This window comes from Calonectris borealis, chromosome 1, assembly GCF_964195595.1.
Source record: "Calonectris borealis chromosome 1, bCalBor7.hap1.2, whole genome shotgun sequence".
Lineage (NCBI taxonomy): Eukaryota > Metazoa > Chordata > Aves > Procellariiformes > Procellariidae > Calonectris > Calonectris borealis.
Window position 1 is genome coordinate 185,942,037 of NC_134312.1, and position 14,884 is coordinate 185,956,920.

Genomic DNA, 14,884 nt, shown 5'->3' on the forward strand with positions numbered 1-14,884 from the left:
CCCTTCCAGTGCTCTTGCCTGTCTGGGAAACTGGAGCTGGGCCGCTGAGCAAGCAGGGCAGGGCAGGCAGGGCACGACCCAGGCTGCCCCCTTCACGCTCTTTTTGCAGTGGTTTTTTTTTCCCTGCTTCCAGCCTTACAAAGGATACTCTGCTCTGTGTTTGACAATACCAGCCCCAAAGGGGTCCAGTAGTATTTATTTTCCAGCAGCAAAGAGCGCACACAGGCGTGTGCGTGTATGTACAGGCAGGACGTCCATGAAGGAAACACAGACATGGACAGACACACATAGCCAGCTATAGCCCTGAGTTTAAGCTTCCCATGTACAATATTAGAAGGAGCAAACAGATCCCTTCCAACCCAAATTCCCCTATGATCCTGCTATACTTTAGATGCTCAAAAAACCATACTGAGCAGTATGAGTGATGAGGAAATGGGGGACCTGGGTCCCATTTTAGAGGTCAAGTCGCAAGTTACCCATGACCTTTTTAAACGAAAAGATGAACTTTCCCCCCACGCTTTGCCCCCGCTGGGCCTGCACCGGGCCTGGGCTGGCTGCTCCGTTTCCCAGGCTGTGCCCAGCCCCGACGCGGGGCTCGGCTGGCGGTGGGGCCGTGCGCTTGTGCCAGGCATCGAGGTGTTTTGCGGAGCAGACGCCGAGCAGGAGCTTGTCAGCCCCAGCGCCTATGAATTCCTGTAGCGAGTGTACAAAAAGCAGTTAAAATGCTGTTCTATCTTAAGAGCTGCTTTTTACGACGGCCGTCTCTCTGCCGGGACACCTCTCCCCTCCACAATGGCATGCGGGGTTGGGGGCTGTATCCCCTACGCCCCCTGACTCCCCCATCTCCAAAGCTGGAGACAAGCCCCAGGGGCGGGGGAGGGACGGGGCTGGGCTGGGAGGTCACAGCCCCGGGGAGCTCCGGGGCTGCTGGGCAGCTCAAGTGGCTCATTGTGCCCAGGGAGGGGGCGGTCCTGCCTCCCCCCCGCGTCGGGGCCGGGGCGGTGCCGCCTCCCCGCCGGCCGGGGCCGGGGCGGGCCGGGTCGGCGCTGGCCCCCCCGTCGGGGCCGGGGCGGGGGCCGGGGCCGGGGCCGGGAGCGGGGCGGCGACGGAGCCCGGGGCAGCTCTCCCTCCCGCGGCAACCATGGCAGAGGGCTCCGAGAAGGTGCCCATCGCCCGAGCGGGGCCCGACGATGTGGAGCAGTGCCTGCCCCCCGTGAGTCTGCCGGGCGGCACCGGGCGGGACGGGGCGGACGGGACGGGACGGGACCGGACCGAGCGGGTCGGGATGGGATAAATCAGGACAGAGTGGGACGGGACGGGACCGAGCGGGTCGGGATGGGATAAATCGGGACAGAGCGGGACGGGACGGGACGGGACCGAGAGGGTCGGGATGGGATAAATCGGGACAGAGCAGGTCGGGACGGGACCGAGCGGGTCGGGTCGGGACGGGTCGGACCGGGACGGAACAGGTTGGGACGGGACGGGACAGGACGGGATGGGATGGAGTGGGTCGAGACGGATCGGGTCGGGATGGTATGGGACAGATCGGATCGGGACAAAACCGGGTCGGATCGGATCAGGAGCGAGTGGATCGTCATCGGGTCGGATCGGGACCGAACGGGTCGGGTCAGGACCGGGACCTGGCGGAACGGGGGGTCAGGACGGGACGCCGCGGTCCGCACGGCCGGGCCGGGGACGAGTCGGGTCGGGGCCCGAAGGGGGTCCCAGGGCGGGGGTCCCTGCCGGCCCGGGGGTCCCGGCCCTGCACCCAGCACCGCGCTCTCCGCAGGCGTACGCGGCAGGGGCGGCGCCCCCCGGTCCGGGGCGGCTGCTGAAGGCGGGGGCCGCGGTGCTGATCGCCGGAGCCCTCCTGCTCCTGGCCGGGGCCATCGGCGCCTTCTACTTCTGGAAAGCCACCGAGCGGCAGGTGAGCCTGGAAGCACATCCTCGCACCGAGCAGGGTTTTATTTTGAGCTGGTTGCACGTAAGGAGAGGCATGGGCTGGAAACTCTTCTTGCGAGGTCGATAAAGAGGTCTTTAAGCAGATCTTTATTTTTTTCCATGCTTTCAAAAAAAAAAAAACACCAACAACAACTAAAAAACAAACCCATAATCATCATCTTTACTGGCTGTTTGGATGGAGACTCCTGGAAGGACATTTCTTAATGAACATGAAACGTATCTTTGAGAGCACAGACGCTACATTGATTTCTGCTCGCAAATCCTTAGCAAACTCAAACCCCAACAAGTCCCTGGGGATTCACATCCTGGGCAAACTCCAGCTCCCAGGACAAAAAAAGCATTGAAACGTGTAAATTCCTTTTCCACATCATCCGCATTCTTGGTCCAGCCTCTACCTGGACCCTCAAATATGTAATGCTATATTTAACCCATTAATAGGCACCATTATTTCACTCTGGTGGTTTGTATGGTTGTGCATACACATAGGCATTTATGGTTAGCAGCTGTGGGACAGTTTTTAAAGTCATGTAAGTTTTATTATTTACATTTTCTGGGGTACATGAAAGATCTGTATGCAAAGAACAGAACTGAGAAGCTGTTGATCAGTTTAAGAACCAAACTTCAGAGCATTAGAATATGTTTATATATTAACTTTTCTTTGTTTAGATAAGATTTTGGTTTAAAACATATTTTGAAACACGATGGTGCGCATTTGAATGTGCAATTAGTATCTTTGAGTTTACTTTGGAAGAAGTTTTGTACTGCCTCCAGCCACGCGCCGGTCCCCGTGAAGGAGAGCCTTGTGCGAATCCCAGCAGCCAGAGCAGAGGTCCCCCTGTGAGATACACCCGTGCACGTAGGGATAATTCAGATAATCAGAAAGAAAGTACAAGGTTTTACACCAAAAAGACAGGAGACGTTGCTGACCTCCAGGACATGCTGTAAGAGCCATCTGCTTCTCTCGGCTTTTGAGAAGGGAGAGGGACCCGAATGGGTAGGTAGGCAGGGAGGGGGTACAGCGCGTGCAACTCTGAGGGGTGGGTGCATTTGCAGAATACAGGACAAAGTTTCCCTTTTTTTATTGCTTCCATCATCTAAACTCTGCTTTGCAAAAGTATGTCACATTCATAGTTGTCATTAAGCTTTGAAGTGCATCTCCAGGTGAAGACACTGGGAAAGCTTAGAGTTATTTTTCCAAGCTGCCTTCAAACTCAGAAAGCTGTATTTGACTTCCAAATGTTTAGGAAGTAACTGTAAAAATTATATTTAAGGTCATTCATAAAAAAAAATAAGGCCATTTTTTAATTAATATTTTTATTTTAAATCTTTAAATTCTCCCATAACTGGCAGGGAGAACTCAACTCTAACTCAGCCGCTAGCAGGGAAGACCATGTACTTTGGTCTGGTTTCCTGGACCACGTTCAACAGGAGTCCTAGACAGTGGAGAATATGGGACTGAATCTGTATAACTGAGGAACCATAAATCTTTAGCACCGTAGAGCGGTGCTGAGCGAAGGTGAGAAGAAATTTGTCTCTAGCTGTCAGTGTAAATTTTTCATTAATATGCTGTAAGGCTTTTTTAAGACCAAAAGTAAACTGCTTGTGCAGCACTTTTAGCAGAACTGCACAAGAGCATCAAAACCCCCCTCCACAGCTTGTGGTCCTCCAGCAAATAGAAACCAGGCTGCAGCTTTCCTCATTGAAAATAGGATAAGAGCAAATACGCTGACAAGGAAAATACGAGTTTATACAACTTCACATCCAATTTAAACAAAGTTCACATCCATTACAAGCTGAGAAACATGCTCATATTCAAGAGGAACTCGCTTTCCTGTGCCTCAGCAGAACATCCCAGGAGATAAATAGGGGTTGGCCTCCTTTGCAGTAGGATGTTCGCTCCTGCTCTCCTTTGGGAATCATGCCAGCATAAGAAGCGATTCCTAAAATATGACCTAGAAGAAGGTTTTTAAGTCTGAGCGAGCCTGGATGCGGACTCATCCCACACTGCTTTTGAAGTAAAACTGTCAGTACTAATAGATCTGTGTGCGGCCCCTGAGGTCCCAGAGGAGGCACCTCATGAGGTCTCTAGTCCTACCTGCTGCTCAGAGCAGGTTGCTCAGGGCTTTATCCACTTGGGCCTTGAAAACCTCCAAGGATGGAGCCCACACAACCCCTCTGGGCAACCTGCTCCACTGCCGGCCTGCCCCAATGGTGAAGTGTTGCAGTAGGGTGGTGTTGGTTGTTGGAGGTTGTCAAATGCCTACAGAAATAAAAGTTAGGAGCTGAATAGGGATACGACAGTCAGATTGACCCATCACCTGGTGTAGGAGGAAGGCAATAAGCAATTACTGACGTGTGCTACGGCTCTTTTATCGGTTCCAGGTGTACAATGTTCACTATACTATGAGCATTAATGGAAAAGTACAAGATGGATCGATGGAAATAGATGCTGGAAACAACTTAGAGACATTCAAAACAGGAAGCGGGAATGAAGAGGCTGTTGAAGTTCATGATTTTCAGATTGTAAGTACCTCCACCCTTGTCCTTCATGTAACATGCTCCAGCGCTGGACTCTAAGGATACCCTGCCCTGCCCTGACTTCTCTGCCCCAGTGGGTCTCAGGTTCCAGCCTCCCACTATCCACACAAGCATCCATGCTCGCTTTCAGAGCGAGCTGGGCAGTTTCCTCCAACACAAAGTCTAAATGCCTTTCGGGGACAGGTCATGCCAGGTCCCACTCTGGGAAGCAGTATGGATTGGGCTGCATCAGATTTGGCTCCATATAACACTTTGCATTTTCAAACCAGTGAACAGAGCTACAAAACGTGCACTTGCCAGTCTTGCTAGAAAAACGTTCTGGCAGGCTGTGACACAGCCCCTGCATGATTTCATATGATTTGAACTGGAAAAACCACCTCCCCCTCCCCAAAGCATCACCAGTTTAGGAGCATAGGGTCAACACAGTAAGCCAAGTAGACACCAAAGGGACCACTATACAGCGCTGGACCCGGGCAGCTTGCTCTGCCCTGAGATCAAGGATGGGAGCTGCTCTCATGGCTTGGCCTGGCTTCATCCCCAGGGGAGAGGATGGAGGCATTTAGCATAGCTTACGCACCCGTGCACCGAACGCACAGTGCTGGGCCGCTTGGGCTGACAGCAAACACATTTGGGTACCCCAGCAACTTGGCTGTGGCTGCTCCACACAGAGCCTGGACTAACAGATGCTGAATCTCAGCAGAGCTCAACAGCTCGGATAGAGCGGTTCACTGAGCTGTACCACCTCTGAGCTACTAAAGGCACATCTCTGTGATGTTGCAGAAACCTATTTACAGGGCCCAGATCCTGCAATTAATGTTCTCGGATGCGAAACACTCTACTTAACTTCAGAGCTAAGTCCTCTGTAAATCAAAGCAGCACCTAAAATAAAGGTGCTGCTGCCAGGAAGACTTGCCCAGGGCTTCTAGAGCAGCCACCTTCCCCTTGCTGAGGTGAGGAAAGGTGAGGAAATTTGGCTCCTTTGCTTCTCAGCAAGTACAAACAAATCCATGCCAGGACACCCAGGACCGTGACTTTCCCAACAGCTGCGGTTCAGCCTTTACAAAACTCTCGTTAACACCACCATAGCAACATTGTTAGCAGGTGAATAAGAGCACCCACAACGAGCTCTTCTCATTTGCCTTCACCATTCCACATCTGCACAACAGCACCAGCCCACTGGAGAGATGCTGAATTCACGTTGCCTCCATGCATGCTGCTGGTAAGCTACTGCCTGTCGCAACCAGGTCAGGAATCAGCTCCCAACACCAACCAGCTAAAGGCACCTCTCAGGGACGGTGCCCGCTTCTAATTACAGCGGGCCAGGGACAGGCTCAGTAAAAGCAAAGGGATGCTGCCAGTTGGGTTTTTAGCCAAGAAGGCACATAAAGGAGAAAGAAACTGAAGAGATGCGCTTCCAACAGCCAAGTATTTACATTAGCAGCTTTGGATTGACTGGCTCCGCTCCAACGATTGCATGGTCGGTGAAGACTTGAATTTGGCAATATTAGGATGCTCCTAGCACACTCGGTGCACCGAAGTCTCATTCCCTTGTGCACTCATCCCTGCATAGCCATCCCCTCTCTCTCACTGCTTTAGAATTAGTCATTTTGTTTTGATGGGTGTCTGTCCAACTGTACAGGACTTGCAGGCACATGGGACGAGACTCAGGTGCCTCAGTACCATCCATCTCAAGCTGCACTAGATGCCTAAAGCATCTATGATGCCCATACGAGGCAGGTGAGAGGGGTCAAGATGACACTCATGCCTCTGTCCTGGCAGCTAAAAGCTAGGCAGAAAACCAGCACACCTCAAATGGTACTAGATAATTCTATTTAGGTGGTTGAATGGAGTTTGTACAACCCTATGAAAAACAGACGTTTTGCCATCTACAATGAGGTATCTAAACTCATAATGTAAAAGAGAGCTCTTTTATGGGTACCCAAAAACCTACAGCAGAAACAAAAACTACAGACAAGGTTCCCCTGCGCAAATGTTGGTGCCCAAGGCGCTGGCACATACGACCCTGGACTTGCAGGAGACTTGCAGCCCTCCGGAGCTGCTGGCATACCCTTCTCTTGCTTAAAACTAGACATCCGTGTTTAAGCAATTGCATTCACCCTCATAGGCCAGATGAAGGAAGTCCCACACACAGATTTCTGCACCACAGTCCCCGTCACAAGCTTCCCCTTGCTGTCACAGCCACTTACGTGTATAAATTGGACCGAGCTGCCCCTTAATTTTCTAAGTCTGTGTCATAAGGGTACCGCACCGCCAGCAAACATGATTTCGAGGCTGCCTACGTTAGGTGCTAAGTTACGGTTCAAATCGTGTCAACTAATTCCTTAACAGAGCTACTTCAAGTAGCCCACAGCGGGCATGGAAGCACTTACATAAAACACCCCCATCTTTCAGAAATCAAGCAAAAACTTCTAGACCCATTTGACCAAAACTGCAATGCTAAAATGATGAGAAAAGAGTGTTTTATTACATCTGTTTTTAAATAAGATTCAACCTTCAGACTAAAAATTCAGTGGCAATTTTAGCAGAGCTCGAGCGCTTTCTTGGGGGCGGTGGGGAGCTGGAGGGCTGTGCACAACCCCCTGCCTTCTGCTTTTGCAGGGCATAACTGGAATCCGTTTTGCTGAAGGAGAAAAGTGTTACATCAAAGCTCAGCCAAAAGCTCACGTCCCCGAAGTTGATGCTATGACTAAAGCAAGCCTCTCATCTGAGCTGGTAAGGGGTAATTTACCTATTTTTTTTAAAACAAATCTTTGTATGGAGAGGGACTTAAAGGGGTATTTAAATACAAATAAAAACATGGCATATGAAAACCACTGAAGAAGTCATAGAATCAAAGAATGGTTTGGGTTGGTTTAAAGTTATCTAGTCCAACCCCCCTGCAGTGAGAGCAGTCATCTGTGGAGAGTTGAGGGTTCATGGACCGATTGCAAGGGATCCCTGAAAGGTAAGAAAAGCAAGGTTGGTGTCAGAGGTTACTTATTACGCTGCGTCCAGGGGCATGGCGGGAGCCTGCAGACTGAGGAGTGGGGGAAGCCGTAGACCTAGCAGATCCATAGGAGACCTCAATGACAAGCATATCTGCCTGAGATTAGGCTGTGCACGAGGCTGGAAGGGAGAGCAGGGAAGAAGCAGCTGCTTTAGTCAGTGCAAAGAGGGATCGTGGTAGATTCCAGGAGTGTTCCATCAACACTCTTGAGCAGAAGCAGGGACTCCATCACTCAAGTCCTCCGAAATAGTCAACAAAGGGGAATTGTGAAAAACATTATTGCAAAAATTCAGCTAACTCAGAAGAAATAATAGTTACAAAAAATTAAGAATTTGCCTTCTTAGACAGCATTAAACTTCATTTTAGGACATCGTGTTAACTAAATTTCTTGGAATCTGCATCGCAACTGCTACAAAAGCAGCAGTTCTCACCCAGATACCACCAAAACCTCTCCTTACCTCACAGTTGTAAAAAAGCCTATTGCTTTAGGTGCACAAAGCCCGAGTTTCCCAGAGCTCAGACCCCCAAACCCATCGCTCACACAGGAGTGGCTCCGGTGACTTGACTACGGCCGAGCCTGGACACTGGCGGGGGCTCAGCCACCAGTAGGAGAGCACAGGAGATCCACAACCCCATTCCCTGGGTTTGCTCCGCTCCCAAGAAAATAAAAGGAGATACACTCAGCCGGGAGAGAGGCACCGATAAGGCTGCACCTACCTGCAACGCTGCTGTGATTACTGAACATCTACCTTAAAATGAAGGGAAAAAAAGATCTCTCTAAATCCAGTCAGCAAGGCACCGGCGATGTTACAAAGGCCCCTGAGGTTGGTGGGATTTTCCCTGTGATGGGGAAGAGATCTTGCCCAAATTCCAGGCAGAGACCTAGATCTTTCCCACCTTGCCTTATTTTAAAGGCAGGCTGGGCTTCTTGACTTCATTAGCACTATTGCCTGAAGTCAAGGTTTCAATTTTTCATCTTTTTATAAGAATAAAGTCACAGCCCTGAAGACATTATCCTAAAATAGTCAAAAAGTTATTTCTAATCTTCCACCTGGCTACAGCAAACCTCTTTCCTTGTCCTGTTTTCTGTGCATCTTCTCCAAAGATGCATCACCTACACAACCGCTGCAATAAATCGTATGCACCGAGGCCAAAACAGCTGATTTAGTGCTGCCATTGGGATATTAACCTTTCCCTGTTGCTCAGTTTTCCAGGTTAGATGTACGACAGGAATGGCAAAGTAGTATTTATTTTTCTAGTGCGAGTCCTCTCTCTGATACGCACGTATTTAGGAGAAAGCATGCGTATGCCATTTTCTTACAACACGTATCATAACTAACAGTGCCTATAAAAATGGTTGATTAAAATAAGCTTTTATAGATACCCAAACTCTGCCTGCTCACAAGTCAGAATCATCTCAAACAGAAACAAAGGATATTTTTATTTCTGTTTTCAGAAATAGATTCAGATCTTTCTGATGCTGATAAAAGCTTAAGTCGGAGAATATAAACAAAGAGCACTTCTCACTAGACAGATTGGATAGTGAACTTAAATGACTTGAGACCTACAAAAGAAATCAATAAACACGTTAAAGGAACAGTAACTCAACGGAATAAATTGATCTAGTCAGTTATATAACAAGTTTTGATGACTTTTATGGAAGCAATTTAGAATTTTAACTTTGAAATTATACTGGTTTTCATGATTCACAAGTTGGTTTTCTTTTAATATTTCACTGTTGCTACAAAATACTTATACATTTTATGTAAAATAATACTTTGAACTAACAACTTTAAAGAATCAATCACTGGCATTTTACTACATTACTTTGAAGACAGGAACCAAAAACCTGCAGGGTACACTTCAAAAAGGCAGGCTCCTTTAACTCACACTTCAAACTTTTGGTCAATTGAATTGCTTTTACCAAACGGGACCTTTAATCAGACCGATCACGTTGACTTAAAACTGGAAGCTGGAGCAGTTCTCAAGCTATAATCCTCTCTAAAACTTTTGCACAGGATTTTTCCTCCCTCTGTTGTAAATATAGTTATCACCTCTTGGGAGTACATCAAATTAGAATGGGGCACGATAAAAGATTAGGGTCTTGTTTTTAGCTGGCGTATTGCATTGCTGCTCTGCTGAAGGTGGTAAATCTTCACAGTTTCTACCACCTGAAAATCTGGCGCTTTGGGATGAAAGACCTCCGACACCTAGTCCTTGTACATGGGGCAAAAGCCTTCCAAGAGAGAGACAGGTGAAATCTTAGCCCCAGGAAAGCTGGCAGAAGTTGTGCCATTTATTTCAGCGGTGGCAACCTTTTCTCAGGCTTTGGCTCAGTACAATCGGTTCACATTCATGAAATACAAGGCTGCTTGGATTTAGCTGCAGCGGATGATTATACGGTTTGATGCTCAAGAATTAACAGCAAGCAGGCACATGACTGTTCACTGAGCTAGCAAAGGATTTATGCTCTTCTGTTTGCAGGAAGATGAAATCATGCCTGTGAGATTTGACGAAAACTCCCTTATCTGGGTGGCTGCAGACGAGCCTATCAAGCATAACAGTTTCCTAAGCCCCAAAATTTTAGAGCTTTGCGGGGATCTTCCAATTTTCTGGCTTCGACCAACGTATCCCAAAGGTAACACTTCTTGTTTTGAAAAGTAGGTTATCCCTCCCTTCATCTAAACACCTTCCCCCAAGTCAGGTTTGCCACCGAGACTTGCACATTGGGGAAACCAGGATCCTTTCCTCCCTTGCCCGGCCTGTCTTCCGAAGCCCTCGTGGGTTGGTGCCGAGATTGTGGCTTTGGAGTTCATCCACACTTACCAAGATATTTGGTCTTCCACACCTGCATTTCCTCAGACAATTTATACAGCCAACGTAAGTGACTTATTATGAGATGATGCATTGCCAGAGAGGTCAGCCTCCTTCTACAGAAGGACGAGACAACAGCTTAAACTAGCCTCCAAAATTTTTAGGTGGCTGACACCAGGTAGCAGGAATACCATACCTGGCCAATAGTTGGGGAATATCAAGCTCCTGATCTGGGACCATAACCTGTCCTTTTTCCCACCTTGCTCCTCCAGAGGATTTCACTGTAGTGGAGGGACAAGATACTTTAGCTAGGCAACTAGTAGATGAAGTTTATGAGGTCCTGGAGGCAGTCCTAGAACCGAAGTACTCCTGTCACCCAGAGCCAAGCTTAGCAAGCGTGTTTGGGAGTCAGCAGGGAGATGGTAGCTGCTTCACGTAACTTTCAGGCCTGGGAGGAGAGAAGGCGGCTTGAAAAGATTTACTCCTCCTTGGTCCAGTTAATATTACAGCACTAAAAGAGGAAAAAAAAAAACATTTTAGAGCACCTGCAGATCCAAACTGCCAATATTTTCCACTTTTCTCATGAGCTTTCATATCCCACTGGGCAACAAAAAAGCAGTATCAAAGCAGTCCAGAAGCTGTTTCCACCAGGTTCACCAGCTGCCCTTGGGAGCAGGGCACCAGTCTGTCACAAAAGCACTTTAAAAACAAATTAGATGTGTATGACTGGTCTCGCTAGTGCTGGCAACTGCTGCCGAGTTAACATCAGTGATGACACAGTGGGTCAAAAAGCACCTCCTCACACCCGTTTTGCTTCAAGGGGAGGAAGCAGGGCGAAAAAGGCAATCTCACACCCTTTTGGACTGGCACTGGCTGCAGATACAACACAGGAAGGCAAGCAGCTCCCATGGGGATGCTCATCAAGTCTGCCGCCACACAGTTTCATCTTCCCCTCTGCCTCCCCCTGCTTTTTTAATATTTAAAGAAACCACAGAAACCTTAGATAATGTGTGGATAAATACAAGGACACACTGAAGGTAAGATTATCCTCCCGTGATTATTTCTTCAGATAACCAAAGGAGAGAAATGAAGAGAAACAAACGCCAATCAGAATCAAACTTTGACACGGAAGACTTGGAAGCTGCTACTGAAGAAGTAAATACCAGGTCGCCCACCGCACAGCTGACTCAAGAGCTTGATCGCCAATCTAATGAAACCAGGCCAATGGGACAAGAAACTGATCAAACCCTTAATCCAGCCAACCCATATAATGTAAGTATTTGCACTGTAATCTTCTTTCAGGGCCCGAGACTGTTGTAGACAGGTAATACTGGTGATGTGGGGTTTGGTGGTTTGTTTGTTTTTTTTTTTTTTTTTTTTTAATTTGCGCAGTCTTTGCCTGTTTAGCTTTTCTCCAAAGTTACAGACTTGTAAAACACCTAAGTAGTTCAAAAAAGTCTTCCCTCATCCTCTTCTCCCTCCCTTACCCCAGTTTTCATTAGACTTCAGTCTGAAACAAGCACAAGTCTTGAGGTGGCAAGATTAAGGCAAGTTGATGCCAAGGTGCCTTTCAGGGTTCAGGTCCATATGGAAGCAGCACTAGAGAGATCCAACAAGCATAGCACCATCTGAAAACAAACCAAAGCTGCTCTTGATCAGACAGCTGATCCCCATCATTTACTGACCATGTAAAGAGAGAGTTCAGTAGCTAAAAACATACTTTGCCCTCAAATAGAAATTAGTATCAGGAGTGACTACTACAGAGGAAAGCAGTAGTAGTGTCTGTTTGCAAAGAGATTAGGGTTAGGCCAAATCTGTTTTCTCAGCCTCTTTGCTATGAGAGTAAATGGCCTTACTCTAGCAAGCAATCCACAGAGGAGAACCTGTTTAGAGACAGAAACAGCGGGTGGAGGATGAGTATCGCAAAACTTGTTCTCGCTCTTCGAGACGAAGCAGCCCACAGAAAGAGCACGGGAGCCGCCCCGCTGTGTCCCAACACCTCTGCCGCGCTGCAGGAGGACCGACTGTACAGTAGGCACCTTCCAGTCTACTGCACCAGCGCCAGACAATTTACACCCACCATTTGGTACAGCAGGAGTAAGTCATTTTAATACAACAGTGTCACAAGATAAATGCCTCCTGCTTTGGAAATAAGTCCCAGCTTTGACTTGACATTTATGCAACAGCAGGAGATCATTATACTGTGACAGCATTCTGCCGAGTTGACATCCCTTAATTAAACTTAATCACTCCAAATAAAGTGGATCTAAATCGACTCTCTCACGAGGTCAGTAAAACAGCAGCGGCGCTGGAATGTAACTTCTCCTCACAGCTACTAACGTGACCACGTCCATGGGGTCTGAGCAGCCCTGTCTCCAGAGGGCAGCTGCAGAACAACTGCCACAGGTCCGTTCTTCCAGGCAGAGAGCCCCTGGGCCAAACGGAGAATGTCCCGTCAGATACGGTCACCAGGCTTCCCTCAGCCTGTGGGGCGGGATTCACCTTCACTCACTGTTATTGCGTAGATGCCTATATCCAAGCTTTAAATTCAGAGACCAATTCATTCGATTCAAAAGGACCATTAATGATACTGTAGGTCTTTCCTGTAGGATGAAATGAATCCTCCCTAGAGCTATTTCTCTTCACCCACTATGAGTGGAGTCTGGATGATGAGCTCAGGTGTAGAAGTTCACACTGCTGCTATCTGAATTCAAGGGTGATGAGTCCTCTGCCCAAGGAAATGACACCCTCCCTGCTCTCAGGGCTGGGAATGGGTCGCTGGGGCCCGAACGACACCGAGCTGCCACTAGCGTCCTGTACAAGCCCAGACAAGAGATGGCGCCTTTTCTGTGCCTCACATTTTCCGTGTGCTGCTAGTTTTCTGAATGAAAACTGCTCAGGTAAAAAGCTAAGTGTTACTCCGGCATTTGCTCTTTGCTGCTGCTTTTCTTGAAATAACACCAATGGGAAAAGAACAAATGAGTTTCAGAAAGCAGAATATCCAGGTTACTTTCTTCCCAGAACGGAGGAAAGGAATTTTGAAGGGTGAAGGCAGCAGCAAGAGCCCGCTTTTACATATTTTATGCATGCCTTGCTCCATGTAACTCCTTACTGTCAGATACAGAACAAGCAGAATTCTCACTGTCCTTAATGTGCCTAAGTGTGGCAGAGGGGAAAATAAAGCAGACTGAAAGACAAGGGGAAAATACTCAGAAAACTCCAGGGTAATAGCTTACTGAATAGTTTCCTGGGAATCCTGTAAAAAGCATTAAAATACAAAAATTAAACCAAAACATTAAAAACACAGCATACATTTCAGACATTGTCATCTACATAAAAGACCCGGATAACTGTCTTGAAATCTTTTCCATCACTAATATTTAAAACTTGGGAGTTTGCTGGATCTTTTGCAAGGATTGTAGAAGAAAAATGAAGTTGGAGCTCCCTGTTGTTTCTTTCCATTTTACACGGGTGATTGCACCAATTCTACACTTCTACCAAACAGAGCAAGACAAAGGAAAGAAATAAAAAAAAAAAAAGCAAGATGCACAGGTCAGTCAGTGGGAGTTTTGTTAACTTCAACAGGACCAAGATTTCAGTTGTTACCCTTTGTAGGGTTAACATGACCATCAGTATATTCTACGTTCTTTGAGAATGAGGGCATCGGGATGACATTTAATATTTTACATTTCAGCAACTGGAAGGTGAAGGGATGGCTTTTGACCCCATGCTGGATCACCTAGGCGTGTGCTGCATTGAATGCAGACGAAGTTACACACAGTGCCAGAGAATTTGCGAGCCTCTCATGGGCTACTACCCATGGCCTTACAACTACCAAGGCTGTCGTACCGCTTGCCGAATCATCATGCCCTGCAGCTGGTGGGTGGCTCGTATCATGGGTGTTGTGTGAGAAAAAGCAATCAGAGCCTTGACAAAATAAGCAGGAATGCAATGACGACAAACTGGTAAAAGACTACAACCAAAGCAGCAGTGCCAATCCTGGCTTTTAAATCAAAGTGTGTGTTACTGCACCAAAAGCAAGGTCAGATATTCTAACTGTAAATAAAAATCTTAAGTTAATATTCCATTAGCTTTACAAATGACAAGAGTATACTAGCACTTACTGAATTCAAAAACTAAGACATCCCCCCAAAAAAGACAACATTAAACTTTGCTCACAAACTGGTTTAGCAGTCCAGAAGCTTGCTCATAAATCCAAATTCAGCCTTTCATAACAAAACCCTCTCTCCGAGCTAGCTGTGAAAATTTACGTTCCAATTAGGCAACTAGCTCAACTTGTACACTTGGGAATACCTTTCATCCATGTAGCTTACTTAAATAAATCACAAGTAAGTTGCTCCCCGTTGCTGTTCATACCAAGTTGCCAGGTCATTATGAATGGTTATAAACCAATTACAGCATACCTTTCCCACAAAGCTGCTCCGGGGGACACGGGAAAGCGCACATTGTGCTAAATCGGAAACAAATGGCAGGAAAACGGGCTGCGGAAGGGAATGTGCGTGGCCACAGAATCAAAACCTTTCACACATCCCAACATCAAAG

At 47.6% G+C, this 14,884-nt stretch overlaps 1 protein-coding gene across 1 annotated transcript; it reads left to right on the top strand.

The window, feature by feature from the left end:
* Positions 1 to 1,090: 1,090 nt before the first annotated feature.
* On the top strand, positions 1,091 to 14,452 carry CNMD (chondromodulin). Its single transcript, XM_075139148.1, has 7 exons — positions 1,091 to 1,213; positions 1,790 to 1,927; positions 4,345 to 4,485; positions 7,120 to 7,233; positions 9,992 to 10,145; positions 11,391 to 11,593; positions 14,016 to 14,452. Exons 1-7 carry the CDS (start codon positions 1,142 to 1,144, stop codon positions 14,229 to 14,231), a joined length of 1,038 nt encoding a protein of 345 aa, XP_074995249.1. The 5' UTR covers positions 1,091 to 1,141; the 3' UTR covers positions 14,232 to 14,452.
* Positions 14,453 to 14,884: the final 432 nt, after the last annotated feature.

Excerpts from the sequence above, each read along its gene's own strand:
- CNMD (XM_075139148.1), top strand. The coding sequence starts at position 1,142 with ATGGCAGAGGGCTCCGAGAAGGTGCCCATCGCCCGAGCGGGGCCCGAC. Across the intron at positions 1,214-1,789 it reads TGGAGCAGTGCCTGCCCCCC|GCGTACGCGGCAGGGGCGGC; the intron begins GTGAGTCTGCCG and ends CGCTCTCCGCAG. Across the intron at positions 4,486-7,119 it reads AAGTTCATGATTTTCAGATT|GGCATAACTGGAATCCGTTT; the intron begins GTAAGTACCTCC and ends CTGCTTTTGCAG.